Below are 26,715 nucleotides of genomic sequence, written 5' to 3'. Positions count from 1 at the left end.
TAAAGTGTGTTTTGGGCGATCCGAGTATAACTCGAATAGATATTACTGGGGCAAAAAAAGGGAAATAAATCTGGGGGGCAAGATAAACAGGTTTCTTTCCCGCAGGACTCTGCTGAGCCTTTATTCGTAATGTGCCTTACCGAACTCCACCAACAAAATAGATTATGCAGTTCATCCTAGACTAATCTGGCCGTGGGTTTTTTTATTTGATAGCATATCTTTTAACAATGTCTTCCTTGGAAACCACTTCTTTGAAAGCGGGCTGGCTTCTTGGCTCTGGGAGGTGAGGCTCTAAGTGGCATCTTCTCGCAGATCTTGAGACTTTCTCGCTGCCTAGAGGCGGGGTCTCTGCAGACTCTCCAGGTCTGACTGGAGGCCTGGGCTCCGTGAGAGAGGTGACCCAGGGAGCGGTCCTCAGAGCTGCGGTGGGTGCAGAGCCATTTTGCCTGTGTAAGCACTCCCTTCCACACCTTCAGCCTGGCTGGGAGGGTGTCCCAGCCTTTGCGAGAGCGAGCAAGGAACTCCTCACTCCTGCTTCTAAACCGATGCCCTGGACTTCGATCTCACCAACAGTGCCCAGATAAGAAAACCTTGGGACTGAAAGTAAGAAAGCTTGCTTGCTTAGGGGGCGAAGCTGTCCCTAAATTTCCACTTGCCCCAGGGAATACAGTGCTGAGCCCTGGGATTCAGAAGGCAGGCTCCCCTCTGGGCGCAGCTCTAGGATTAAATGCGGCTGTCAAGACTTCCTCTCCTTCCCGATTCCTGGGACCCGGATGGGCATGTGAGGGCTGGGGGAGGGGCACTGGGGCCACCAGCTTCGAGGATGAAAATCCTCAGAGCCTAGGATGCAGCTGGGAAGAGCAGAGGCCTTGGAGGGAGGTAGAGGGTGGTGGAAGAGACCACAGTCTGAGCGCTCCACTGCTATGGGGGAGAACTGCCAGGAGAGGGCAGCGCAGAGCTTCCTCCTGTCTCTCCCTAATCTCTTTGTCTTTCAGCCAGACGCATAGACAGCGTGTGCAAAATGTGGCTGTCTTCGGGCCCAGAAAGGTAAACTGAGGCCACCCAGAGAGCCTTCTACCTTGTTCCCTTCCATGGGTAGTCGGTTCAACAAGAGGTAGTCTGAGGCTCCAAATTTTTTCCGGTCCGGGGTCCCAGTAACCGCTAACCACAGAAAAAGAACCGCGCACCAGAATTATGGTAGGTAATAAGATTTACTGAAAACTTCTCGGCCACATTCAGTACTGGTTTGGTGGATACATCAGAAGGAGGTTGCATAACATTAGGCAGGTGGAGGGGCTGGAGGAGGATGTGTGGGCACATGTGTGCGGGTGTGCCTGTGCGGGGCAGGTCGCTGTCCAAAGTGGTAGGTGAAAGGGTGTGTGTGTGTGTGTGTGTGTGTGTGAGAGACAGAGAGAGAGAGAGAGAGAATAAGAGAGAGAGAGAACAAGAAAAATGAAGAAAAGGAAATGTATTTTATCCCACTGCACATTGCAAAAGTCTCACGCCAAAAAAGCTAGACTTTCCTCTACCTATGGCATCAAAAGGGAGTAAAAAATGATTGGATCACCCAGATTATAAATAAGGTTATTTGTTTTTCAAAAATCCCTATTAAAACATTAAATATCAGCTCTTTTGGGGGAGAAATACATTCATCTCAGGGAGACCTCAGGAAAGCGACCATCCTTTTGCTCCACCCCAACCAGGAGGGGGAGGGGAAGCCCCAGAGGGCCCTGAGGGGTCCCCTCAAGTGGAGCCAGGTAGCCACTCGCATCCTGCCACTGAAGGAGATGGCCAACGCACAATTTACAAATGAAACTGCAAGTCCATTAAATTAAATCCAATGGAAAACACACGTGTGACCAGTCCCATCATTCACAGCCAAGGGGTGGAGCAGGAGGGGAGGAGGGGTGCCAATCATGGGGGCCCGGAAGTTGGGCGGGAGGGTGTGAGTTAGGGCAGGTGGTAGAAAGCCTCCTCCTCGAGGGAGCCCCAGTGCCTCCAGTGCCGTGCGTCGTGGTGGTGGCTAGATCAGTGAGACGTGTGGGGTGGGGCACCGCCTGGCTCTGGGCCCTGGCCCACACTTTGGATATTGATGGGAAGAGGGATGTAGCACCTTCGCCAACCCCTGGCTTCCCATTGGACTGGATGCTTCTTTCCAATGTTTCTTCTGCCTTCTCTGAAGAATGAAGAAGAGAGAATGGGGCTGGTGAGGCCAGCCTGGGAGCAGGGCAACAGCCATGGGGGGCTGAGGGCTGGAACACCTGGGATAAGACACCACTGTCCTGTTGTTATGGGAGCTGAGCTCTGTGACCACCTGGGGATGGCTGTGGTCCCCAGAGTCACCTTGATATGGCTCCTAGCTCAGGTTGTGCCATCTCCTTGGGTCCTGGAGCCAACCCAGGGGAAGGGATTCCGCTCAACCCCCTACGATCTGAGCCTGCCAGCTGACCATCCATTTTGGGGAGAGAGAGAGAGAGAGAGAAGGTGGCTGTGGTGGCTCCTACCCTCTCTCCCAAGTCCGTGATTGCCCGTGCCTGAGACAGGTCCTTGGAGGAATGAGCGGGAGCCCCAGGGAGCTGTGGTCGGCAGACCTCAGGGCCTCCCACTCTGCTAGCCACTGGTGATGCGTCTGGGCTCCTCCTGCCCTTGAATGTCTCTCAGAGGAGCTGAGAACCTTCCGGGGGTGGAATCCAGATGCCCTTGACTCTCCCTTTCCTTCTAACTGTGTCCCTGGCAAGGCTCATTCTGTTGAACAGCACCGATCTGCCTCACAGTGCAGGGCTTGTAAACGACTCAAGTCCTTCAGTGGGGGGGCCGTGGGTGCCATCTGTCCTCAGGGATTTGGTGAGTCCAGCTCTCACTCCCACCTTTCCGTATGGGCTGCTTGACCGGCCCCGCAAACGGAGTCCTCTGCAGTTCTAGGGAAGTGGGGCTGGGGTACTCATTGAAGCTTGGTGGTTTGGGAAGGAGCAGGCGTCTGCTCTGCATTTCTTCAAGCTACTGATCTGGGGAAGCTAGGGCCCAACTTCCTCGGTGCTGCCTGCCCGTGCCCCCCTCCCCCCCACCCTGAAGCCCTCCTGACGACACTCCTCTCCTGCTCGGTGACCAGTGCCAGCTGGGCTGCCAACTACTCCAGGGAGTCACTGTGTTCCAAGCCCAGGTCGCTGACATTTGTCGTCTGAAGCTCGTCGGCCTCCTCCTCCAGCTCCTCTTCCTCCTCCTCTTCCATCTCATCCTCATCTTCTTCTTCTGTCCCATCCAATGAGTCCTCGTGTGCGGCCATCATAGCCTGCTGCATGGCCATGGTGGCATTGTCTGAGGACAGGGACTGCAGGTTGTCCAAGTTAATGGAACCTACATGAGACAAGAAGGCAAGGGTTAGGCCCAGGAATCTCAGTATTGGGTAGAGTGGTGTGGACTGGCTCAGAGGGCAGTGGACAATTCCCAGGTATGACGGCCCCTGCCCGTGCACTTGTTGGCCACTCCCCGCCTCATCCTTAGCATCCCTAGGCGCTCCTAGTTTCCATTTACTGAGCATCTTCTATGTAAGTACGTTAAATACCTTGACTTTCTAACAGTTCTGCACTGTGGGTGTTATTACCTCCATTCGACAGAGGAGGAAACCGAGTCTCAGACGGTTATTAGCTCAAGGTGCCAGTCAGCCAGGAGTTGAGATTCTCTCCTTGGTCAGTCTAGCTCAAAATCTGCTTCTTTCCTCTACGCCTCCCGTGGCAATTGCCCATCACACGGGAACCTGAACACAACCCTATAGATGCACACGAAGGTATGTACGTGCACACGCACACTTCCACTTCACTTCCCACACAGAGCTGTCTTCACGTGCCAAGCTATAAAATGTCTGGCTTACTGAATTATTCATTGTGCACCAGGCGACCGGCAATTAGAAAAGTGTATATGGAGGGTGTGATGGAGAAGCTGGGAAAACAAAGCTCTTCCTGGCCTCCGTTCACGAGCCAGCTGCCTGCTTCAGTATTTATAGATGGCCCGAGCTCTTGGGGAGCCGTGCAGATACTCATCGGCGCTAAGGAACTTTCGGGAGGGCGTGGGAGGGAGGAGGGGGCTCTGCTGAGCAGTCACGGACTCTGATGACCATGGCCTCCCACTCATCTTTGTGAGGTTGCTTGCGGCTTGTTAAGACATGTGCAAAAACATTCCCTTCTCTCAGGCTTACACACATTCTTTGATGGAGAGCGGGTGGGGCTCATTATGGCGACAGAGCTGCCAGTGCCGCTCAGGCGAGTAGATGTTCAGCCCTTGTGTGTCCAGGAGGCCCGCCCGCCAGCCCCAGTCTAGAGCACACTCATCCCCTGGTCTCACCATCGGGGTTTGTCCCTGGCGCACCACCCTGCTGCTGCAGCACCCCTGCAGCAATGGAGTTGGGCCAGAATCTTTGGGTGGGCCGGTGCTGCGATTTGATCTTCTTGGCTTTTGGGGCAGGGTCTGGGTTGCTGGCATCAAGCATGGGCTGCAGGATGCGCCTCCGGGCATTGATGAACCTGCCCAGGGGTAAAGGTAGAGACCTGGTTAGTCACCCCTGAATTGTGGTGTGTGTGTGTGTGTGCGCGCGCACACACACATGTGGGCATGCGTGCACATATACAGGGAGCGTAGAGCTGCTCCCGGACTTTCAGCTGCTGATCCACCGTATGGAAGACTGGGGTCTTGTCTAGGGTGTGAAAGCCCAGCCAGGAGAAGACCCCCGGGCACTGCAAGGCTCGCGGGATCACCTGGAGCTTGGTAACCACAAAGCAGCTTGGGAGGAATGCATGAGGAGGGTCAGAAGTCTCTACTCAGGACTGGTCAGGATGGAACAGAGGAAGTAAGAGGCCCCTTAGAAGCACTAAACTCTGACTTCTCTCCAGAGGGCTCAGAGATCAGATCAGGGGGCCCAACTCTTGGGTCTACTCCCATCCAACCAGACCTCGCTCTCTGAGATTTCCATGACAGCCCAGCCAGACACAGAGAAGGGAAAAACAGATCCCCGTGAGGTCCACAGTCAACTGTCCCTCCCCCTTCCCACTCCCAGCTTTGTAGAATGTTGTAGTTTTTCAGTTTACATAGTTGGTGGGTAGACCAGATGACCACCGGCAGCTCCTCCAGGTTTTTGGATGCCTGCATTCCTGTGTGTCTCTGTACTTATAGGCGGGGCAGGGTTTCCTATTTTTAGCAAGAAGCCTCCAGTGATGTTCCTAACACAATCTCCCAGCAGAGGGCGCTGAGAAGCCGCAGATGAAGCTCCAGGTGGTTGGGTTGACCCTCGCTTTCCGCTTGTAGGCCAACTGGGAGGACCGCTGTGGTAGCTGGGCTGTGCTGAGCTGTCTCTTTTCCCTGCTGTGCATTCCCCTGCCAAGCAAGTGGCCCCGGATCTGAGAGCCTCTGGGTAGGTGATAACTCACCAGTTATTTACTTGCAGGAGCGTGAGGTTTGTCTGGGCTGCGATCTGCCTCTTCTCATCCTCCGTGGGGTAGGGGTGCTGAAATGAGAAGTAAAGGGCTAATGTGGCGGGGCACCTGGTGGTCCCGGGCCCCCTAGAGATCATGCCTACATCACAAGCACTACCCTGGTCCAGGCAGCTCAGAGGTTTGGAAGCCCAAACTGGGACAAGTGCAATGTTTGTTTCCCAAAAGCAATGGGACTAAGGCTTGGGAGAGGCTGTCCCCTGACTGTGGCTCCACATTCAGGGCCACCTGGCCTCAGTCCAGCTCCCCCACAGGGTGGCGGACCAATTGGTTCCCCAAGAGTCAGTACAGTTCAATATTGATAGCTTCCAAGGCACTTTCATATCCTGACTTGGTCCTCACGGCCAACCCCCAGCAGGCAGGTCAAGCATTATTAGTGTTAGGATTGACAACGGCCAATAGGACTATCAGAAGGTGGTAAATGGGTGTATGAACCAATTGAATTTATTTTTATTTATTTATTTTTTAATTTATTATTTTTAAATGTTTATTTATTTTTGACACACACAGATACAGTGCAAGTGGGGGAGGGGCAGAGAAAAAGGGAGACACAGAATCTGGAGCAGGCTCCAGGCTCTGAGTTGTCAGCATAGAGCCCAACACAGGTCTCGAACTCATGAGCTGTGAGATCATGACCTGAGCTGAAGTCGGATGCTTAACTGACTGAGTCACCCAGGTGCCCCATCAGTTCACTTTAAATTAACTGGTATTTACTGAATATCTACTGTGTGCCCAGATTTATGCAGGCATCCCAGGAGACAGAAGATAAATATAATGATAACTCTAGTTGAATAATACTTGGTAACCTGTCAACTGTTTTCATGCACTAAATTTCATTTAATGGAGCATATCACTAAAATTTTATAAGGTCAAGTATTGTTATTCCCACTTGATAGACGGAGAAACTGAGCGACTTCTCCAATGTTCCCCCAATGGTGGCACCAGCCTGGAACTCAGTTCTTTTCATTTTGTTCCAGTCTTCTTGCCCTCACTTCATGCTGCCACTTTGTAAGACTGGGTCTGTGTCTTTGTGGGAGTAAGAAAGTGGTGTCCTGGCACATGTCAGTCCCTGTGGTGTTTACATGTTGGTTTCCCTCTCTTGGATTGTGCTTCATGAAGGCAGAGACCATGTCTTATTAATTTGTCTTATTAATGTATCCCCAGTGCCTTCCACGTGCAAATGACATGCAAATGACTGCTGAGGGAAAGAAAGCAGAGACAAAGCAATAGGTGCGGTGGTTTGGGTAATGGGCACCATAGGAGGTTTGAAGGAGTGATGGGAAGGCTGCACAGGTCACATTAAGAATGGGAAAGTTTGGGGTGGTGGTGGAATAGGGGTCCTTCTGCGTCCCACTTACTGGGTGGGGAGCCACATGGTAACTGGGTCTCTGGGTTTTTGTGTCTTTCCCAGGTCCCCGCACCACACCCCGTACCCAGTAGGCATGCAGTAAATGTGTGATGACTGCCTGGGCGGGTCAGAACTTTGTCCTGAAGTGAAGGGAGATCTGGGGTTGGCGGGGGGGGGGAGGGGGGGGGGGGCTCTGTCCAGCCTCCGTAAGCCAGGACCATTTTTCACGATCAGGGTGGCGTTAGAAAGTGGTGCTTGGGCTTTCTGGAGTCCCAGAGGCTGGGACTCAGAGTCTGGCTCTGTCACGACCTGCTATGAGTTCTTAGGCATGTCCCTTAACCCCCCAATCATAAAGTCATCTAACGATTAAACGGAATGATACTCGTCAAGTGCTCTAAATGAGGTGGCTCTTCACACTAGTATTATGGGATGGTGTTGGCAAGGTGCTTAAAGCTGTCTAAGGAATGAGTGTGCGAACAACAACCTTGGAAGCGCTCTCATTATCAGCGACAGAGGAAAGCAGTTGGCCTCAGCACCCCCTGACTGAAGCAGTGAGGGTCACGTGTTGTTGTAATTCACACCTCTGACCCTGACCGCCATGCCAGGACAGCCATGCCTTGTGATTCATACAACATTAAGATTCTAACAAGCAGGACAACACATCAGCGTCACAGGAGCCAAGTTCATCCTACCTGGGAAGGAACAGAGGGAGGTGGGAGGAGAGACTGCAGGCCCCAGGGGTAGGGGAGCAGGGGCTCTATGCTTCTGACACCTTCTGAGGAAGGGGCAGGGCCCAAGCCCTACTTTCCTGCCCCGTGGAGTTCCAATTCCCCTACTCATGATAAGGAGCCAAGCGGCCTCCCTGTCCACGGCCAGGTGGACTGAGAACACAGCAAACTACGGCATCTTTCCGGCCTTCCCAGGCTGCGCCAGGCCCTTTCGTGCCTTCTTGCCCTTGCACGTGCTGTTCCCTCCACTGCAAAGCTCCTTCTCCCACTTTCCCACTGTGTGTGTTCCTGAGCTTCTGGGAAGACCTGTCACAGATCAGATTCTCTGTGAGGCATTTCCCACCTTCTCGGGGCAGAGATCGTCACCGCTGTTTGAATAACTATATTATTGAATATTATTGAATTCAATAACAAATTCCCACATAGTGGGCATATTCCATCTAGAGGGTATATAGCCCGCCATATGGTCATATGTCTCCCTAAGATACCGAGAGTTGTTCTCAGGCAGGAACCTGGTCTTATCAGACAATGTATCTCCACTGTCCAGCCAGGTAACAGGCAGAGTAGTTTGGTGTCTGTGTATGGAACATAGGAGTGAACCAACACAAGAAGGAGATGGCCAACTTGGTTCCTGAGCAGAGCAAGGCTGTTCCTGCCAGCTGGGCCAGTTCATCTGCCCACCAGTGGTGGGGGGCTCCAGCATCTTGGGTGCTGGCAGTGAAGGGTACCTGGCTGTAAGAGCTCACAGCGTAGAGGGAAAAGCTACAGGCACAGGGGGAAGAAACCTCTATTAAAGGGCAGTGTGTTGGTTCCCATTGAGTGGTAAGAGAAGGGTGGGCTGGGCTGGTCAGGGAGGACATCCCGAGGGAGGTGAGACTTCAGTTGGACTTTGAAGAATGGCCAAGCCATTCTAGCAAAGGAGGGGGTCGGCATTTCAGGCAGGGGACTTGCACCAGGATTTACATTTAAGCCAGTCGGATGCAAATCTCTTCCACTATTAAAGACCTCCAGGGCAGGAAATCCTTCAGCCTCTCATGGAAGGATAATGTTTGCTGTCTCTAAGGAGGTTCCTGGTGCAGGCCTCTGTGCTGAGTGGATGTCATAAATCCATAGATTAACATGCTCCCGTGTAATGGAGAGGGTAAGAGGCAGTGTCACGGAAACTGGCTGGCTGTTCTCTTATGGATAAAGATATAAACCTCTCATCTTCCCACATTGCAGGTGCCACCACCCAACCCTCCTGGAACCAGTATCTCAGGAGGCACGTGGTGGAGGCCATGGGGTGAGTGGCAGCTTTGGCTCAGCTCTGGGGACAGGTGTGCCGGCCAGAACATTCCTGGCTCCGCATCTGAGTTCTCATGGGAGCAGTCCAGCTCGGACACGCCTCAGACCAGATGATTCCTGAGGACAGAGTCAAAATAGTCCTGAGCCCTGGACAGGCCTCGATTTGGTCAGTGCTACTTTTAGCACAATTGGAAAGGCTCGGGGCCAAGGACGGGAAGAGGAATCAGATGAGATCATGGTAAGCCATCAAGCCACAGTAGCTGTTCTCTGATCGTTATTTGGAAGAACTCCTTTGGAGCTGGAGAGGGAAGTGGCAGCCGCTTTCTGGAAGTACATAATCCTTCCTTGAAAAAGAGATACAGAACGGACCAGAAAATGACAGATCCTTCTCAGGGCCGGCATGGAGGCTTGCACAACTAGGCTGAGCTGCCTGGTGGAAAGGAGCTTGGCCTTTGGAGAGGTCAACTCCTGCACCCAGCACTTAGCAGCTATGTGAGCTTGGCAACTTGTTCTAGGTTTTCCATCATTAGCTTCCTTGGCTTAACGTGGAATTAACAAAAGAGCGCGTCCCTCTTGGACTTGGGGGCTGATCTAATGAGATAATGCAGGTAGAGCACTTGCGCTCCAGGGACTCAATCCGTACCATGTAGCGAGACCCCCCAGACAGCACGGAGTCAACTGTTGAGTCTCCAGGGAAGGGAACTGCAGCATTTACTCAGAGGAGCTGTTTCATGGTGCCACAGCTGCCGTCAGGAAGTCCCTCTGAAATCTGACCTACACTCTTTCCCGCCTCTCTCTGATACCTCGCTTTACGGCCTCCTAACTCAGGTCTCATCTGGCCTAAATTGAAGCTAAAGGCACCTTTCGGTTGGAAGAGTGAGTTCCTCCTGGGGTTCTGGGCCAGAAAGAAGTGTGGCCAGGGATGGTTCATAGGTCCCTGACCACTTCTTGCAACCAGAGACTGTCCTTCCACCTCCTAGCCCGGGCACATAAGCGTGAGGCCAGCCAGTCACCGAGGGACATCACACAGGAAGTGGGAGACTGCTGGTGCCAGTGGCCTTGTGCTGTCGGTGAAGCAGGGCTTGGAGCCAGTTTTCCATCCCCCCTTTCCCGCCATGACCGGCACCGCACTGGTGTCCACGACAGCCCTCTTCCCTTCTCCTTCTTGACCAACCTTGGGCGCGTGCCCTGTGGCAGCCCCAGTTCTGTGGGCGTGGCCTTGCTCTAGGAGGGTCAGATGCCAAGTGAACAGAGGCAGTCAAGATGGTGGGGGTGGGGGTCCCTGAAACAACCCTGTTTCATCACATCGGAGATGCCACCGACGGCGGGGTGCATCCTGATTTCAGAGAGGCTAAGTGGGGGAAAACCTGAGCCTTTTAGAATGGAGAGGAATTTCTCTTTCTACTGTAATTGACCTTGTGCAGACCTTCCTTTCTTCTTTCTCTCCTTTTTACTCCCTTCCCCCTTATAGTTGTACACACACACGGAAAAGTACAAAGAACGAAAACGTATATGGCTTTATATAATATCACAAACACCAGTGTGACCACCACCCGGGTGAAAAAATAGGATGCCACCAGCACCCAAAAGCCCCCTTTGTGCCCCTTCCCAATCACTACCCCCAGAAGATATCGTCCCCAAAGATAACTTGATTTTTATGGTTTTCTTGCTTTCCTTTGTAGTTTTGCTATCTATGTCTCATCCTTAAACATTGTGGTTTACTTTCGCCCAGTTTCTGGACCCTATGTAGATGGAATCAGGCAGCATGCAGTATTTCACTCCACAGTAGAGTTGTGAGATTCATGTACGGTTGTTCTGCATAACTGTACTGTTCATTTTCATTGCTGTATAGTATTCCCTTGCAAAAAAATCTGCCACCTCCCAGTTCCTCACCCTCCCGCAATCTCAGAACGATTCCCCCTCCCTCTGCTGTCTATTTCAATCCCTCCTTCACGTTGCAACAAGACCGGTCCTTCCTAACCCGACCCCAGTCCCTCATGCCTGCTTGGACTCCTCTCCCATGGGCACCAGCGCTTACCCTTCCCAGGGTTCCATGCGCTACATGGATGATTTGCTTAGTTGTCTGTCACCCAAACCAGACATGCTGCCTGTTTTTGAGGAAAGGGACCCCCACCTTTCTTTCCACTCCAACCTCATCCATGCTAAGGAAAATGCCTGGCCCACAGCAAGTGTTCAGTATGTATTTGTGGCATGGATGATCATAGCAACCTAAGGGGGTAAGTGGTGGTTACCACCCTTCCCTGTGTGACCTTGAGAGTGAAGAAGAGTGGGAGAGAGTGGGGAGCATCAGGGATTCAGACTTCCCAGGAATTCTAGCTAGACTCAGGCTCCCTTACTTACTCAAAGGGCCGTTCCTTTAAGTGATTGTTCCATGCATGTTTGTGGGGAAAGAGAGGGGGACTGGGGGCCTTAGGGTCCATGGGGGCGCACCGGCCGGCTTTCTAGAGGAGTCTTGGGGGCAGCATGGTGTGAAGTAGGTAAAACGTGAACTCTAGAGCCGGGCTCTCTGGCTTGGAATCCTGGTCTCTCACCAGCCCAAGACCTTGGGCTTGTGACTCAGGTTCCTCTTCTGTCAACTGGGGGAAAGATTTCCACCTACCCTGAGGTGGTAATAAGGACTGAGTGAGTTACTGTTTGAAAAGTGCTCAGAAAAGTGCCTGGCAGCCTGGCACTCTGTGAGTGTTTGTTAAATCAATCAATCAGGGGCGCCTGGGTGGCGCAGTCGGTTAAGTGTCCGACTTCAGCCAGGTCACGATCTCGCGGTCCGTGAGTTCGAGCCCCGCGTAGGGCTCTGGGCTGATGGCCCAGAGCCTGGAGCCTGTTTCCGATTCTATGTCTCCCTCTCTCTCTGCCCCTCCCCCGTTCATGCTCTGTCTCTCTCTGTCCCAAAAATAAATAAACGTTGAAAAAAAAAAATTAAAAAAAAAATCAATCAATCAATCATGAATAAAATCAATCTGCTGCTTGGCACACGTGGTTCCGTCTCTGGGAAAAAGCCACAGGTTGTTTTTTCTGACACATGGCAGGAGCCCCCGGCAGCCCCTTCCGCGCATGTAGAGATGTGCTCCTTTTTTTCAAATGGTTTTATCTCCTGGATTCTGGGACTGCTCCTGTCCCTGTGCACACACGATGGGGTATTTCCCCCGAACGTGGGCCTCAGGCTTCTTGGGGGATGCTGTGAGGTTGTAAATCTCCCCCGGCCATTTTTCAGGTGGCATCTTTGAGAGCTGCAGGCTCCCAAAGGGAGGGTCTTGGGACACAGTGCACGCCAGTGGTCTCTTACCCCCCACCCCCCGTCTTCTCTGATGGGCTCCATCCAGCCCTGCGGCTGCCCAATCTATTGTCAACAAGGTCCCATCTTTAATGGAGACCACCAATCTCACCTCCTCCCCTGGGACTCACTGCTGCTGAAGCAGCCAGTGCGGCCCATGCCCTTGGACTACAGCTGCCCCAGGGCACGCCTCCAACACTCTCTGTCTGTCCTGGGGGAGTTGGAGGGCAGCTTCAACTGTGCCCTCTCTATCCCACATGAAGGGTGGGTGTGAGAAAACAGTGTCGCGTCACTAGCAGGAATCCAAGACCTAATGTTTCTCTGGCACAGAGAGATGAACGTGTCAAGACATGGCTGGCCTGACTTCTTCTAGCTCCTGATGTACCTTCCACTGAAGCTCTACAGGTACAGATGCCTGAGCAGCATGGGACAGACAAGTCATGGCACGACAAAGAGCCACACAGTTCCCCATCCTCCAGGGGAGTAAGGGGAAAGGAGGATTTCATGCTCATAATACTAGAAGGAGGGGTCACTCTCTTTGGTCAACAATAATCACAGGCCAGACAGGGGGCACTGATGATCAGTGGGGAGAGAATTCTTACCCGAACAACTCCTCTTTCTCTTTCTACCCAATCCTAAATCCTAGCCACCCTTCCAGGCCTCACCCAAGTCCCAGTTCCCCCACTGAACCTTAACTTGGTTCATCAGCATCACCTGCGGGGCTTGTTAAAAACCAAGATCTCTGTATTGCACAGAGCCTTCGAAATTTCTGAGACCAGCTCTCCCACTGGGCAGGAGTCCTTGATGCCAGTGCTCTCGGCGATGCACCCCAACAACTTACAGGTGTGTAGGGATAGTGCCAAGGTGGCTTGGTGGGGTCTAGGGTGGTGGGAGTCCCCTGGCTGGTCTCCAGCTACAAGCAACGTAGTTGGTTTACTGTCATTTTCTGTGTGCACCATCTCAGAAAAGGTGGGGAAACGTGGCTCTGCGGAGCCAGTGGACACGGTGCAGCAGCCCTTTGCGCTGATGGTGGAGAAGGTCTTTCTGTTGAACCCAAGTCTCCTCCCTACTCATCCAGAGAGCCTACACTGTCCTCTGAAGTCACACAGGGGCCTCTAGCACTGCCTCTCACTTCATGACAAGAGCTACCCACCACGCATGGGATGTCTATAGTTTTTGGTTAACTTTGAATACTTACTCTGTCAAAGTACCTGCCATGTATTCTCATTGAATTTTCTAGGCACCTATAAAACGGGCATCCTTCTTCACATTTCACGCATGAGAAAAACTAAGCCCAGAGGGGTTAAAAAAAACTGGCTCCAGGTTATACAAGCAGTGAGTGTCAGAGCCAAGACTCGCACCCCCTGTATCTTTAACCACGTCCACTCCACCTCTGGGCTCGACCATCTGTCAGGCACTGCGCTTTTTAACATATTATTGATCATCTTCACCACAGGCGGGTATTATTGTCTCCACTTTATGAAGAGGAAATTAACATCAGAGATGCTAGTTGACCTGTTCAAGGTCATATGGCAAGTACAAAATGGAGCTGGGATCAGTCCCAGGCCTGTGTACCTCCAAAACCCTTGTTCCTTATAAGGAACACATCTTTTCTACAGACCAAACATCCCCAGTCCTCTTAACCAATCATCATATGACACGTTTCCTGTTAATCATTTGAACAGACATTTCCCCATCCTGGCCGCTCTTCTCTGGACACAACTTGCCAAAGGACCTTTTGAAATGTGATCCTCAGTACTGGACACACTAATCCGGATGTGTCTGACCAACACAGATGGTCAAACTCCTCTCACCTATACTGAGTCCTCCGTTCTCGGACCCCTGGAGTACGTGTGTGTGTGTGTATGTGTGTTAGCGCTTGATTACATCATGGGTTGACCACTCTTGGTTTCTGTGTATACTTTATCCCCCAGTTAAATGACCAGTCCCTTGACTGCGGAAATCATGTCTCATACCTGAAACTTAGGTGTTGGTGGATAGATACGATACTTGGAACTTGGATTACATTTCCCCATAGAATCAAGTTATTTTGTTTTAACAGCTAGCTTTCCAGGCTAGCCCCAAAGGCCGATTTAGTTAAAGATCTGTGTTCTGGTGGAAAGGAGCCCACAGAATTCAGGGACAAACAAGAGATCTCACTGTAATTTCAGGCGGCAGACTAGACCTGAGTAAATTCTGAGATGGTAAGCACAGACTTGGACCTCCTTCCTTTCCCTGCTGGCACTTCTGAGCACCTTTTCTCACCAGCCCCAGGCCCCTCGTGTGACCCTGTGGTCAGCTTTTTGAATCTGAGGCCTCTGGCTGCTGGGACTTCAGGGTCAAATCTCCTGAAACTATATTCATGATGATGCAGATAAAACTTTCATCGGATTCTCAAAAGGTCAGGGACCTCGAAGAATCTGCTAGAAACAGAACAATTGCTAGAAACCTTTTCCCTGGCATGCCAGCCTGGTTTGCCTCCTCAAAATACTGTGTTAAAAAATGTCCTATCTTCATTTTCTACCACTAACAAGCATTGGTACTCCTCCCATGAAGTGGATCTTAGCTGAGTGGGAGTAAAACAGCAAGCTTTGGAACTAATTCATACTAAGCTGTGAAGGAATGATGGCGTCCCGGTCTCTCTATAGGCATCTGTTTTTGACAGGGATTGGATACCTTTAAGTGGACATCTGATGAGTGGAATTTCAGATAGTGTGACACAGTTAAAGGAAAAAAGTAGCAGACAAGATATTCTGGAACAAAAATGGTCTTTTTAAGTCCCTCCGATTTTGCTTTTCAAGTTTTCTTACTTTTCCCTGCAGATTCCCTAGAAGTGTTGAGATTTCTCTCAGCTCTTTCTGAGACAGGGCAGGTTATGGGGACTCCCGGAGGGAGACGGGCGGCCTTTGCAACAATGGCGGTGTCTGTATCAGGACAAAGTACTGTCACATCTATCATCTTACTCTATCCTCACTATGACGCTGTGAGCTGGATATGGTCATTCCCATTTTAGAGCAGAGGAGACTGAGGCTTGATGGGGTTAAGCAACTTGCCCCAGGTACCCCTGGCTAGGTAGAAGGGGTATGACACTCACATCCAGAACCATGCCCGTTCCATAGACCACGCACTCTTCCTGTTTGTAAGAGACATCACCGTTTTCTAAGTCAGCTGTAGACGGATCCTGTTAGTGGGTCTCTGACAGGGACAGATGTATAATTCCTTGGGGCTTAATACAATGGCAGGCACAGGGAAGGTGGCAAGGCACACGTAGAGTATTTGTTGAGTAACTGAAGATAACGCCAAGGCACAGAAGCTACAGCTGGATTTCATGTCCACACCCTCTCCTTGGTCAGGAGCCCATATGCAGGGCACACGGTGTACCCATGGATGCAGCAGCCTGTTTCACCCAGCGGGGATAAGCCCAGCATGGAGGGTTCCGGTGCTGTGGGTGAGAATAGCTGGGGATCTGACAAAGACTCACTAAGATAAGGACAGGCTCGGATCATGTAGAGTATGGGAATGTTCATAGCAGCATTATTCGGAGGCCCAAAAGTGGAAACCACCCAAATGCCTACCAACTGATGAGTGGATAAACAAAATGTGTTCTATCCATACAATGGAATACTGTTCTGCCATAAAACAGAGGAAGCATTGATACGTATTACAATAGGGATGAATCTTGGTTACATTCTGCTGCGTGAAAGAAGCCATACACAGAAGACCACACATTTTATGATTCCATTCATGTCATCTGAAATAGGCCAATCCTCAGAGAGCGCAAGTGGATTACTGGTTTCTAGGGCCCAGGAGCAGTAGTAGCTAATGGGTACAGAAATTGTTTCAGTGATGAAAATATTCTGGAATTTGTGAGTGGTGATGACTGTATAACTCTAAACATACTAAGCATCTCCAAATTTAGTTAAAAAGGGGGTGAATGATATGGTATATAAATTACATTTCAATTAAAAAAACCAACCACCAAGAGGAGTCCGCTGGTACATTTTATGCTCTCAGCTTTTGTGACATCACCAGACTTCAGACGAGGGCCCTGGAGAAAGGCCCTCCAGCTGCGCGTGGCCAGGTGGAAAGGCAGCCACCTGGGACACAGGGTCGGGTGAGATGGCTATGAGCAGCGCACAACTGTGACCCTGGCTGGATGCCACACTGGCGCTGTGAATGTGATGGATGAAGAAGGGAGAGGAAAGGAAGGGAGGGTGAGGCGGCCTCGCTGCGTCTGGAAACTAAGGCTGGCATATAAAAGTCCTGCATCCCACCCCCCACCCCCAGGACAGGGCTCTCTGTCTCCACTGAGAGCCTCTGCTTGCAGCTTCTGTTACTTCACCTAGACTTGGCATGGGAGCCCAGAGATGCTGTGGTGTTTCCTGGGCCAATGCAGAGGCAGTGTAGCCTAGTGGGTGACGTATTAGAGCTGCGAGGCACCACAGACCTGGGCTCAAATCCCGTGAGATATTGGGGAATAGGTTCCCTCCTTTGAGTCCAGTTTTGTTATTGGATATGAGGATATCCAATATTGGATATGAGGATATATTGGATATGAGGATAACTGGCTGGGTGGATTCAATGAGATGATGTCTGAAGATGCTTCGCATAGATCTGTCCCCTGCCCTGCAGGGGCTGCTGGGGCTTGGTTTCTTCTCTGGGACCCCCCCCCCCCCCCGCGACATGCAGAGAATATTCTATAAAGTGCTTCAGTGGCAGTAGCACAGAGAACAGTCATGTTTTGGGTGGAGATGAGCAGAGTGACCTGGCAGGGCCAGGGGTGCTAGGATCTTGAGAACAGGGGGTGGGGGCAGAAGCTGGGCAAGGAGAGCGGAGCCTTTCTCTCCTTCCTCCGTGGAGAGGACCCTCTGCTGGGGTTTCTCCCCCGGCCTGGGTTTGCTATGGAGTGATTGCTTCCAGCAGGAGTCTGGCCTCTTTCAACCAAAAGGCAATAGTAAGAAAATATCACTGGATTCTTTGGGGACCCAATAGCAAGCGGCTAATGGATGAAACCTTCCCAATCTCACTGCAGCCTCACAGCAAAAAAGGCTCTGGGGGGAAAGTCCCAGTTCAGGAGCATTCTCTCATCTGAATCTATTTCTGTAGCTGCTAATGCCACACAACAGTGGAAATGACAAGAAGCCTCACACACAGGACGAAAGGAGTCAAAGAATATGAGCTTCTCCCCGAGGGAAAGAAGACAACAGAAAAGACTAGTATTTATGACAGAAGTTTTAATGAACAATCTCTACTAATCGAGACTGTGGATTTAGCATATGCTCTCCATCTCTTCTGCAACCCAGGTGAACTAATGGCCACATTGTCCTGGATGCTCCAGGTGAACAGGCTACTGTGTAGAATGTTCATTAGACAATAGTATCTGCTTCTCAGGAAGTTGGCAGTGTTTGTATCCAGACTGGTTTACTCCGGCTATACGTGCTAGTGTAATCATGTGATTTAATTAACTATTCTGTAAACCAATACCATCGAAGTGCAAAAAGAAGGTTATTCTTGCTAAGAAAACCAAGTGGAATGCTTTGGAAAGATTCGAGATTCCGATTTCCTTAAAAAATGCCATATAGTTAGGATCGGTGAGGCAAATTTAAGAGGCTGGAATACATAACAAAAGTCTAGAAAGATCCCGTAGCCAGATTACTTCCCAGACATCAAAGTTCTTATTGATGTTAAATAAGGATGGAATTTATAGATGTTCTACTATAGGAGAGGTCTGTGCTGGTAAAAGTATGACCCTTAATCAGAAAAAGATCTTCCCCCCTCTATCAGGACATTTGCAAACCAACGTGTGTGCATATATTCTACATTAAAATAAAATGTATCTTTTTGTTCTTATTTATTTTTTAATTATTTTTATTTTTATTTTTATTTTTGAGGGAGACAGTGTGAGTGGGGAAGGGGCAGAGAGAGAGGGAGGATCCAAATTGGGCTCTGCACTGACAGCAAACAGCCCCATGTGGGGCTTGAGCTTACAAATGGCGAGATCATGCCCTGGTTCGAAGTTGGATTCCAGCCAACTGAACCACCCAGGCGCCTCTGAAATGTATCTTTTTAATGGCTGTTCCTTTCTTCAGCCAACTTTTCCAATTAAGCCATCAACAAATGGGTTGTCCCCACTGTACTGGATAGGAGAACGTCTACTGTATATTGAGATCTGTCCTTTTTCATACTTTTTTCTACCCTATTTTCCTAAAACTTGAACAGCTACTCTATGCCCATAAGGCATTACCGCAGAGTTGTATCTCCCAAGAGCTACAGTCTCAGAGTTGTTCCTCAAAGTGACAATGAAAACAAAGGCGGTCTTTGAGTGATCAAATATGTTTGGGGAAATCTTCCAATCATGACCCCTCTTGCACATTCACTAAGAGTCAAGAACTGAGCTAATCTTTGTATAACCCAGATTTTCCCCAACTCATTTAACCTGTCTTGGGAGCAACACCTGTAACATCCTATAAAGGTACACACTTTGGGAAGCAAATCTTTAGGACCCACAGGAGAGATGTAATGTATGTTCTCTATCCTGGAGTAATTTACAATTGAGTCAGAGAAAGGAGACATGGAGATTTCACACATACACATATGTACGCAGAACAGGCCAGTAACGGTATTCTTCAGTATATTTTTAGGGTCAAAAGATGGCAAAATCAGTAAGTGTTATAGATCAGAACAACAGATCAGCCGTCCACCTCTAATTTGCACAAATTGTGGGCCTGAGTCTCAAAAACTTGCTCTTAGTTCTAGACTAAATCCTTGCACTGTTCTAGAAAGTTCAAAGAGGATTCACATTTCTCAAATGTGACTGTGTACCAAGGTTGGCTCTTTATACATGTGATCTCATTTAATTTTTCAAGCATGAGAAATGGGTATTATCTTTTTTCAAAGAAATAGACTCCAAGAGATTGCACAGCTGGGGGCAGGACCTAACTTCATGCCCCTGTGTGTCTGTCTTGAAAGCCTGTCTTCTTTCTGCTGTGCCCCCCTACCCAGTCTTCATAGCCTCTCCTGAGCTGGGGTTTGGGGGTGTGTGCGTCCACCTGTGTCTGGGTAGCCAGGCTGATCCATGGCCCAGACTGGGCCTGCAGGCGACAGCTGTGCCGTGCTGTGTCGCTAGAGACTGAACATCTCCCCATCCCTTCCTTCTCCAGTCCAGAGGTTCTGAGTTGTGACTTTTTTAAAGGGCTAGGGGTCACTCCCTTGTCCTCTCCTGATGGCCGTTGTGAGGAAGGCATTAACCGAGGGAGGACTTTGCCAATGTTAAGTGCTTTATTAATAGTATCCGCACTGAGTGCACTAGGAGCTGGAGAGGGTCCAGGGTGGGAGGGTGTGGGGCAGAAAGTCTTACTCATGCTTTTCAGCAAGCCCTCTCAATGGTTCCCAGTTCCTTTTGTAGAGCCGATCTGGGTCTTTCCTCCCCCTCTTCTTTGTGCTCAGTGACTACTCCCCCTCTTCTCCACCTCTACTTTCCCGCCATCCCCAGTCTGGCTGGAAGTGGCCATGGAGTGGAAAGAAACGACCCTAAGCTGTAGAGGGGGTTCAGCAGGAAGGGGGCAAAAGGACAGGATGTAAACTGAAGTCCAAGGTCAGAGGGGAGACACAGCCAGGAGGGACAGATAGGGTGACGCTGTAGTCTCAAGACTTAAGTCAGGGGCGAGTTGCAAATGGGGTGTGGCAGGTAGCTGAAGCAGGAGCCCGCAGGGGTCAGTGCAGGTGCTGGCCTGGGAGCTTGGGCAGGGGAAATGGTATTGCAGCCTCCTCTCCCCTCCTATGCTTGCCTTTTCTCCCCCTCAGGGATGATATTGCAGGTATGTTCACATCAGTCTTCAAAAATGCATGGGGTGGGGGAGGCAGGGAAGGAAGGACAGGGAACTAATGTGTATTAAGCCCCTCAGTGTGCCAGGATCTTGGCAATTATTCCGTTGCTTCTTCGTCATCTTCACAAGAGGTGAGTGTGTCCAGGTTACAGAGTAAGAGGTAGAGTCTAGATCTGAGCTCAGGTTTGGCTCCCTCAAATGCCCATGAGCTTCAACCACGCTCATAGTGTAGAGTTACACATCACTGGGCCACAACGTGTGGAGCCAGCTCTGGACCCGTGGCAGGGTGGGGTTGGGAGAGGGACGGCTGCCCCCATGCTGGGTATGATGGGCCAGGGTACAGAAATGGATCGTTCCCAGGGAGCCCCTCTTCCCACAGGTGGGGCTGGGAGTTGTAGCATGGACACAGGGCTCACAGGGCCACTGGGGCTCCCTGATGGTGTGGAAAACCAGGATAGGTAAGAGGCCTGGGCATCCCCACCACCGTCTTCGGCTACTGAGTCAGAGCTGCTCCCAGGAGGCCTGAGGGAAGCCTCCATACCTGGCCCTGCTCCTGGCTTCAACACCAAGTTCCTGGAGTCTCTCCAACCTCCTCTCCTCACCTTGACCCATAGCCTTCCAACCCCCTCTCTCCAAATTAGGTTCCTGGTTGTTCTCTAGGTGGTGCTTCCAAATTTTGCTTCCTCAGCTTTCACTGGGGTGGCCCCAAGACCTTAGAGCTGGGGGCTGGCCATGTGAGGGGAGAGGCAGAGCTCCAGCCCCTCACTGGTCACCGTTGAACAATTCTTCCTGTTCATTGGGCGTGTGGGCCCAGCACTTCCAGGGCAGGGTCCCTAAGATGCTCATATCTGGGAATGATGGCCCAGGCTTGGGCTTCATGGCTTCTGGAGGTACTCTTACTTCAAATTTTTTTTAAAAATATTTATTCAGTTTTTGAGAGACAGAGCATGAGTGGGGGAGGGGCAGAGAGAGAGGGAGACACAGAATCCGAAGCAGGCTCCAGGCTCTGAGCTGTCAGCACAGAGCCCGACGAGGGGCTTGAACCCACAAACCGCGAGATCATGACCTGAGCCATTAACTGACCGAGCCACCCAGGCACTCCGAGGCATTTCAAATGAAGGGTTGCTGATTGACCGACTGACTAATTCCCATGATCCCTTTGATTCCTCTCCTCTCTGAAGAAAGACTTTCCCTCACTCCCCGTTCTTTCCCACACTTCACAGGCCAAGACAGTCCTTGGTATTTGTTTGCTTCTGTCTGTCTTTGTACTGCCAGGCCAAGACCTCGCAGACTCCCGCCAGTTTGCTGGTGCGTCCAGAATCTACCCTCCCACTCTGGTGCGCACATGTGTGTGCGTGCACACACACACACGCACACAAACGCACAAACACACACACATACACAAACACACACACAAACATACACACACATGTGCACAAACATACACACACACACACGCATGCACACACATCCTACACAGGCAGCCCAGACATGGCCATTGGTCTTCATTTATTGCTACAACTTTTAAATGATGCTAGGGGATTATAGTTTCAAATTCATTCCTGACATTCAACCGAAGTCCTATCTGCTGCTACTAACAATGTATACAGCACACAACTGCCATCACGTTAGTGCACACAGCAGGCTCTCTATAGACATTACATTGAAACCCAAGGCTGTGTTGCCATTTTATGGAAGCAACCATAGAGGCTTATGAAGGCAGTTGTTACGTAAGGAAGGAGATTTCTCCCTGGGCTGTTCCCTCCAGACTCCATGGTCACAGCCACCACTCCCCAGCACCGTGCCTCATTGGTCTGACCAGAGGGACAGGGAAAAGGGACACACATACACTGCTACCCCAGTGGTGAGGACTCCGGGAAACAGAAGAGCACGGGCTGAGAATCATCATTTTCTTCCATGGGAGAAGGGCAGGGGTGTGCGTGGCCACCTGTAGCAACCACAGCCCTGACCCCGTGGAATCTCACCGCCTTCATGAGACACTTTCCCAGTCCTTAGTTCTCTTCAGAACATGTCTATCCCCATTCCCTCATTTGATGTCACGCTTTTTCATGTCAGTAGCAAGCACTAGAGAGAGTGTCCCAGCTTTAGGCCCCACTAAATCCTCCCATCTGACCCGGTCTCTGGAAGATGAGATCTCTATCAGAGAGCCTCTCTCTGGGGCCACACCCTGTGCAGATCTGGGGACAACAGCAGAGTCTGACCCTGGGGGAGTTATTCATGCCCCACGCTGCAACTCCACACCCCCAATATACACACACTCACCATGAGATGTTGGAAGAGCCAAGAACGCATTATATTGGTGGCATGCTTGGGCAAGACTCCTCGTTTGTTCTTGGACTTCTTATCCTCATTGTCCAGGAGGGAGGTGAGGTCAAGGTTAACCTTCAGGGCACGTGGAGAAAAAATCAGCATCAGCAGGCTGGCGGGCCAGCAGCTAGGGACCTGTTGCTATAGTGACGGCAGGCTCTCGCTGCCAACCCCCTTTTGCAACTCATTCTTAGGGCCCTGGGGAGGTCACCTTTCCTGTCACCGTGCACCAGCCCCTCAGAGAATGGGAGACAGGAAGAAGAAGAAAGAGGAAGAGGAGTGGAGAAGGAGATGAGAGAGGACACAGAGGAAATAGGGACATGTGGAGGGTATAGGAGAGACAAATTTGCCAGAAACCATCTACTAGTTATTAGCATCTCTAAGGTACTTCACAGTTTGCAAAGCACCTTCCTACCTATTATCATGGTCAGCACTCACAGAGCCCTGCAGGTTGGGAGGTCTCTGTGCAGCTGGTGTGAATCCCCCTTCTGTGGATAAGAACTCCAAGACTCAGAGAGGTCAGGTGACTCATCCAAGATGACAGAGCTAATGTCACATCTCAGGCCTGACCTCAGATCCTCTTACTCCCCGCCACTTGTGTGTGTGCTCTATCCCACTGAGCTACAGAGTGGCTCGGGGTGGAGACCAGGAATAGGAGGTGGAAGATCCTTTGAGTGAAATCCCAGGTAGTGAAATCCCAGGAGTTGATAAAGCCTTTCCAACACCCGGCTTCTGATCTGTGAACTGGGGGTAACTGACCCCTCTTGGAGGAATAATAAGGATGAGATGAGCTACTTGTGTAAAGCGCCCAGCACATGGTAAACAATTACGGCTGCCCTCCCCCATACCCATGCCCAAGTGCATGCCCTATGCACACACACTCACCTGTGTGTTCTGGATCTGGATGGCTCCCTGGGGGATTGCTTGGGTGACCACCTGACCCTGGGAGGTTACCATGGTAACCGGCTGGTATAAGGCTCCACCTGAGGAGACAACCAGTTTTTGGGTCCCCTGCCATGGGGGTGGGTAGGAGTGAGGGCAAGCAGGATTTCCAAATCACTTGGCACTCCTATGCAAACACCCTCTATTCTGGAGGCATTCAGCCCCTATTGTGGGGGTGGGTGGGATGGGAACAGGGTCCAGAGAGCAGAGCTTCTGGTAGGAACTGTTTGGGGGAAGGGACAATAGCTTTATTTGGTTTTGAGGGGCTCATGAGACTCTGACCCAAATTTGTTCTGAATCATCACAATCAGGTCTTGGTGCTAAGCATCTATAAACTTATAGAGCATTTTAGTCAAGGAATCGAGCTAGGAGCCCCTCCTTGGCAGGGGACACCCCTTCCCATTTCCTAAGATAGTTCCTACAGTACCCTGCCCCCCACCTTGGGGCACCCCATTTTCCTCCCAGGAGTGTTCCCCACAATCCCCTGCACCAACCTGACACCACTTGGGAGTTGACGGTTGTCATGGCGATGTTGCCCTGCTGGAGCGCTGAGGCTGGGACCACAATCCCCTGGGGGTTATTGGAGACTCCAGACATGGAATTGGGGGAATTCTGCAGGAGGTCCTGGCAGTAAGGGAGGTGTGTGGTTTGTGACAATGTCACTAAATGCTTAGATGCCACAACCCCAAATTCCTCCTCCCCTTTTCTTCCTTCTTGCCTGCCCTCCTCCCTTCCTCCTGCTCCTCCCAGGACCCAAATCTGACAGACAATTCTTATGGCCTCCTAGAAGGGGTGAATAAGAAGACTCAATATTAAAAACCAACCAACCAGTCAGCCAACCAACCAACCAACCAACCAACAATATTTACCCACTTAGCCATTCCATTCTTCTGAAACTTGAGACATAAATTATCTTGTAAACCAGTGGTCCCCACCTCGGCTTCACTTGGGAATTTCCAATATTGATGCCCGAGTTCCAACCCCAGAGATTCTAATTTAATTGATTGGGGGTGTGGTTGGGGCTTTGGCATTTTAAAAACTCCCCAAGTAGTTCTAATATGTGGCCAGGGCTGAGGACCAGGCTTTATCTGCTTACCATCTCTTCACCCTTCACACTGTTGTCTACAGATGCCTTCCCTGACACTGTCTTCCCCCAGAACCTCACTTCCTCACCTACCTATGATGACATTTTTTTATTACACCAAGCTCCACACATAAGTGGCCTCCAATGTTTTATCTTTGTAACCTGAGCACCTGGCTCAGGTGCCTGGCACACAGTGGCTACTAAAATACTTGTTAAATCATAAGAAAAGACAGCCACCCTAGTCTCTTTATAACCTGCCTCCTAAGGGCATCTCATAGGAGCCTCAACCTCAGCCACCCGTCTGCACATTTCATCGATTCCTTCCTTTACCTCCAGCTCACAACACCGAATCCAACTGCAAACAGAGTCTCCCTTTGCCCGTGCTATCAACCTGCCAGCCCCCATTTTCCCCGTAAACAATCCTTCCAGTTTGTTTTTGCAGTAGCCAAAGCAGATAAGAAGACCATTTTTCTCCCTGGCACTCCGGTCACCTCGTCATTGCCATGTAACAGCTGGGCAAGGAAGTCCTTGGATGCTGAGGGATTCCGCTTGCCTCGCACGAAGGCTGCAATAAGTCCTCCCTGCTTGCCTGCTCGGTGTGGGGAGAACTTGTGAGGAAGGATTTGGGTGTGTGAGAGGCTGGGGTGTCTAGGCTTTATTTGGAGAAAGCAAGAAAGGTGGCCAACGAGATGCAGCAAAAGGAGTTGTACGAGACCTGCGTGGGTCTCCGAGCTCCTCTGACCATAGTTCCTCATCTGACGACAGGGCTTGAACCAGGTGACCCGTCTGATGGCTGTCTAGGGCTGACACTCTCATGCTCAAAGCCTGGAGTCACAGGGCATGAGCTGTAAGAATTTACACGGGTAAACAGTCAAGAAAATAGACTAAATCAGGGGGGAAAAAAGACCCCTACCTTCCTAGCTTTTGTTTCAGGACTGGGAGAAGCTTGGGTCTTGAGCCTCCAGGGAGGGTCTAGAGGTTCTTTGAGCCAAACTCTTGGCCTCCTCACTCAAGCAATTCAAATCTAACACTGAGTCGGACCTTCAGAAGCCTAAGAAGATTTCTTAAAAGCCACATATTCCAACTCCCTGAGGAAAAATAAGGAACCGAGGCTTATAAACCCAAGTGACTCACCCAGGGCCCCCAGCTGGTTCGCAGCAATGGGACTAGAACACAGCCCTCCTTCATCCACAAATATTGAACACCCACCTTGTCCCAAGAACTGGGCTATGAGGTGCTCCTGGAATCACAGGGGTTCAGCACATAGTTACTGGAGGCAAGGTGAACAGGTAAAACAATCAAACCCCGGAAGTACAGAGGCAGCATGGGCCCCAGAGGAAAGATGAGAGACTTGGGAGTCAGCAAATGATGGCCCTTCTGTGAGCCTCAGTCTCATTCATAAAACGTGTCTGGCCCAGTGCTGACATCCAGGAGCCCTCAAAGCCTGTTTTCAGCTATGTGTCCATCTAAGGTCGATCCTGCCCTCGTTCCCAATACCCCGGCCAACAAGTCTCATAGGATGTAAACCAATGCTGATGTTATTTGAAGCTGAGGTGAAGTTGGAAGGTACAATGAATAGAAGAGGGCGTCCCTCCCTGCCTCTCCCCCTAAAACTGATGGAAATGACTTTTCAATAATCTCTTGTCGGGAATCATTCATGCCACGGTGCTCCTCATGGGTAAAGGTATTTGGGAATTTCACACATAAAAAGTTGTCCCAGACTTTCTTTTCCCCCGAAAAAGTATCCAGCAAGGTTAGGGAAACACAAGCAAAATCAGTAAAATAAATACAAGATGTGTGTTTTGGGATTCAACCAGCACACATATTTGCTTGCCAGAGGCAGAAGGGTGAGGAGCCTGGATGCTTCACCTGCTTATTCAAGCTCTGGCTGGTTCTCTGCCCTGTGGTTTTGCTAGCCTCCATGCCAGGTTCTGAGTTTGGGTAACTAAAGGCAATTTGCCTTATGCATGAGATCAGACTCTTCTCTTTCCTACCCTTTCCTCCTACTCTGGGGTCGTTGGCTGGGACGTGCCCAGAGGCAGCCAAGTGATATCAGCAAAGGAATGGAATGTAGAGCTTCAGGGACAGAGATCATGGGCAGGGCCAGGGCTGGCGACGTCTTAGCTGGGCAAAAAAAAGAGGAAGCAAAATCTGGCATCGCTGAGGTGTGGGGGAATAACATCCACCCCTTACATTTGTAAATATGAGCTGTTTCACAAACCTGCCAGAGCCCTGGAGAGTTTTTAAAGACACAGATTCTCAGCATCATTGAATCAAACCCTCAGCAATCTGTATATTTAGAAACCTGCCTCAGCTGGTCCCAGAGATCAGTGGGTCTGAGACTACCTCTTCATTGCACGTATCGAATATTAGCAATGCTTTCACCACGCTATTTCATTTTAA

The 26,715-nt window shown here is 50.7% G+C and overlaps 1 protein-coding gene across 18 annotated transcripts in view; it reads right to left on the bottom strand.

Annotated features, from left to right (window-relative positions):
- Window positions 1-1,192: 1,192 nt before the first annotated feature.
- PKNOX2 (PBX/knotted 1 homeobox 2) overlaps window positions 1,193-26,715 on the bottom strand; it is a 318,577-nt gene continuing 293,054 nt past the window's right edge. For 17 of the 18 annotated variants that reach the window (XM_047876879.1, XM_047876872.1, XM_047876874.1 and 14 more), the window contains 6 exons: window positions 23,723-23,852; window positions 23,172-23,269; window positions 22,242-22,361; window positions 5,418-5,494; window positions 4,339-4,517; window positions 1,193-3,354 (listed from right to left, as the gene is read on the bottom strand). In XM_047876879.1, coding sequence (XP_047732835.1) covers window positions 3,128-3,354; window positions 4,339-4,517; window positions 5,418-5,494; window positions 22,242-22,361; window positions 23,172-23,269; window positions 23,723-23,852 — 831 coding nt within the window. In that variant the 3' untranslated portion in view covers window positions 1,193-3,127. The remainder of the gene's footprint in view (window positions 3,355-4,338; window positions 4,518-5,417; window positions 5,495-22,241; window positions 22,362-23,171; window positions 23,270-23,722; window positions 23,853-26,715) is intronic. The other variant, XR_007156113.1, reaches the window with a different exon arrangement.

The sequence above is a fragment of the Prionailurus viverrinus genome, chromosome D1, assembly GCF_022837055.1.
Source record: "Prionailurus viverrinus isolate Anna chromosome D1, UM_Priviv_1.0, whole genome shotgun sequence".
Taxonomy (NCBI): domain Eukaryota; kingdom Metazoa; phylum Chordata; class Mammalia; order Carnivora; family Felidae; genus Prionailurus; species Prionailurus viverrinus.
This window is presented reverse-complemented; position numbering and strand designations above follow the sequence as displayed.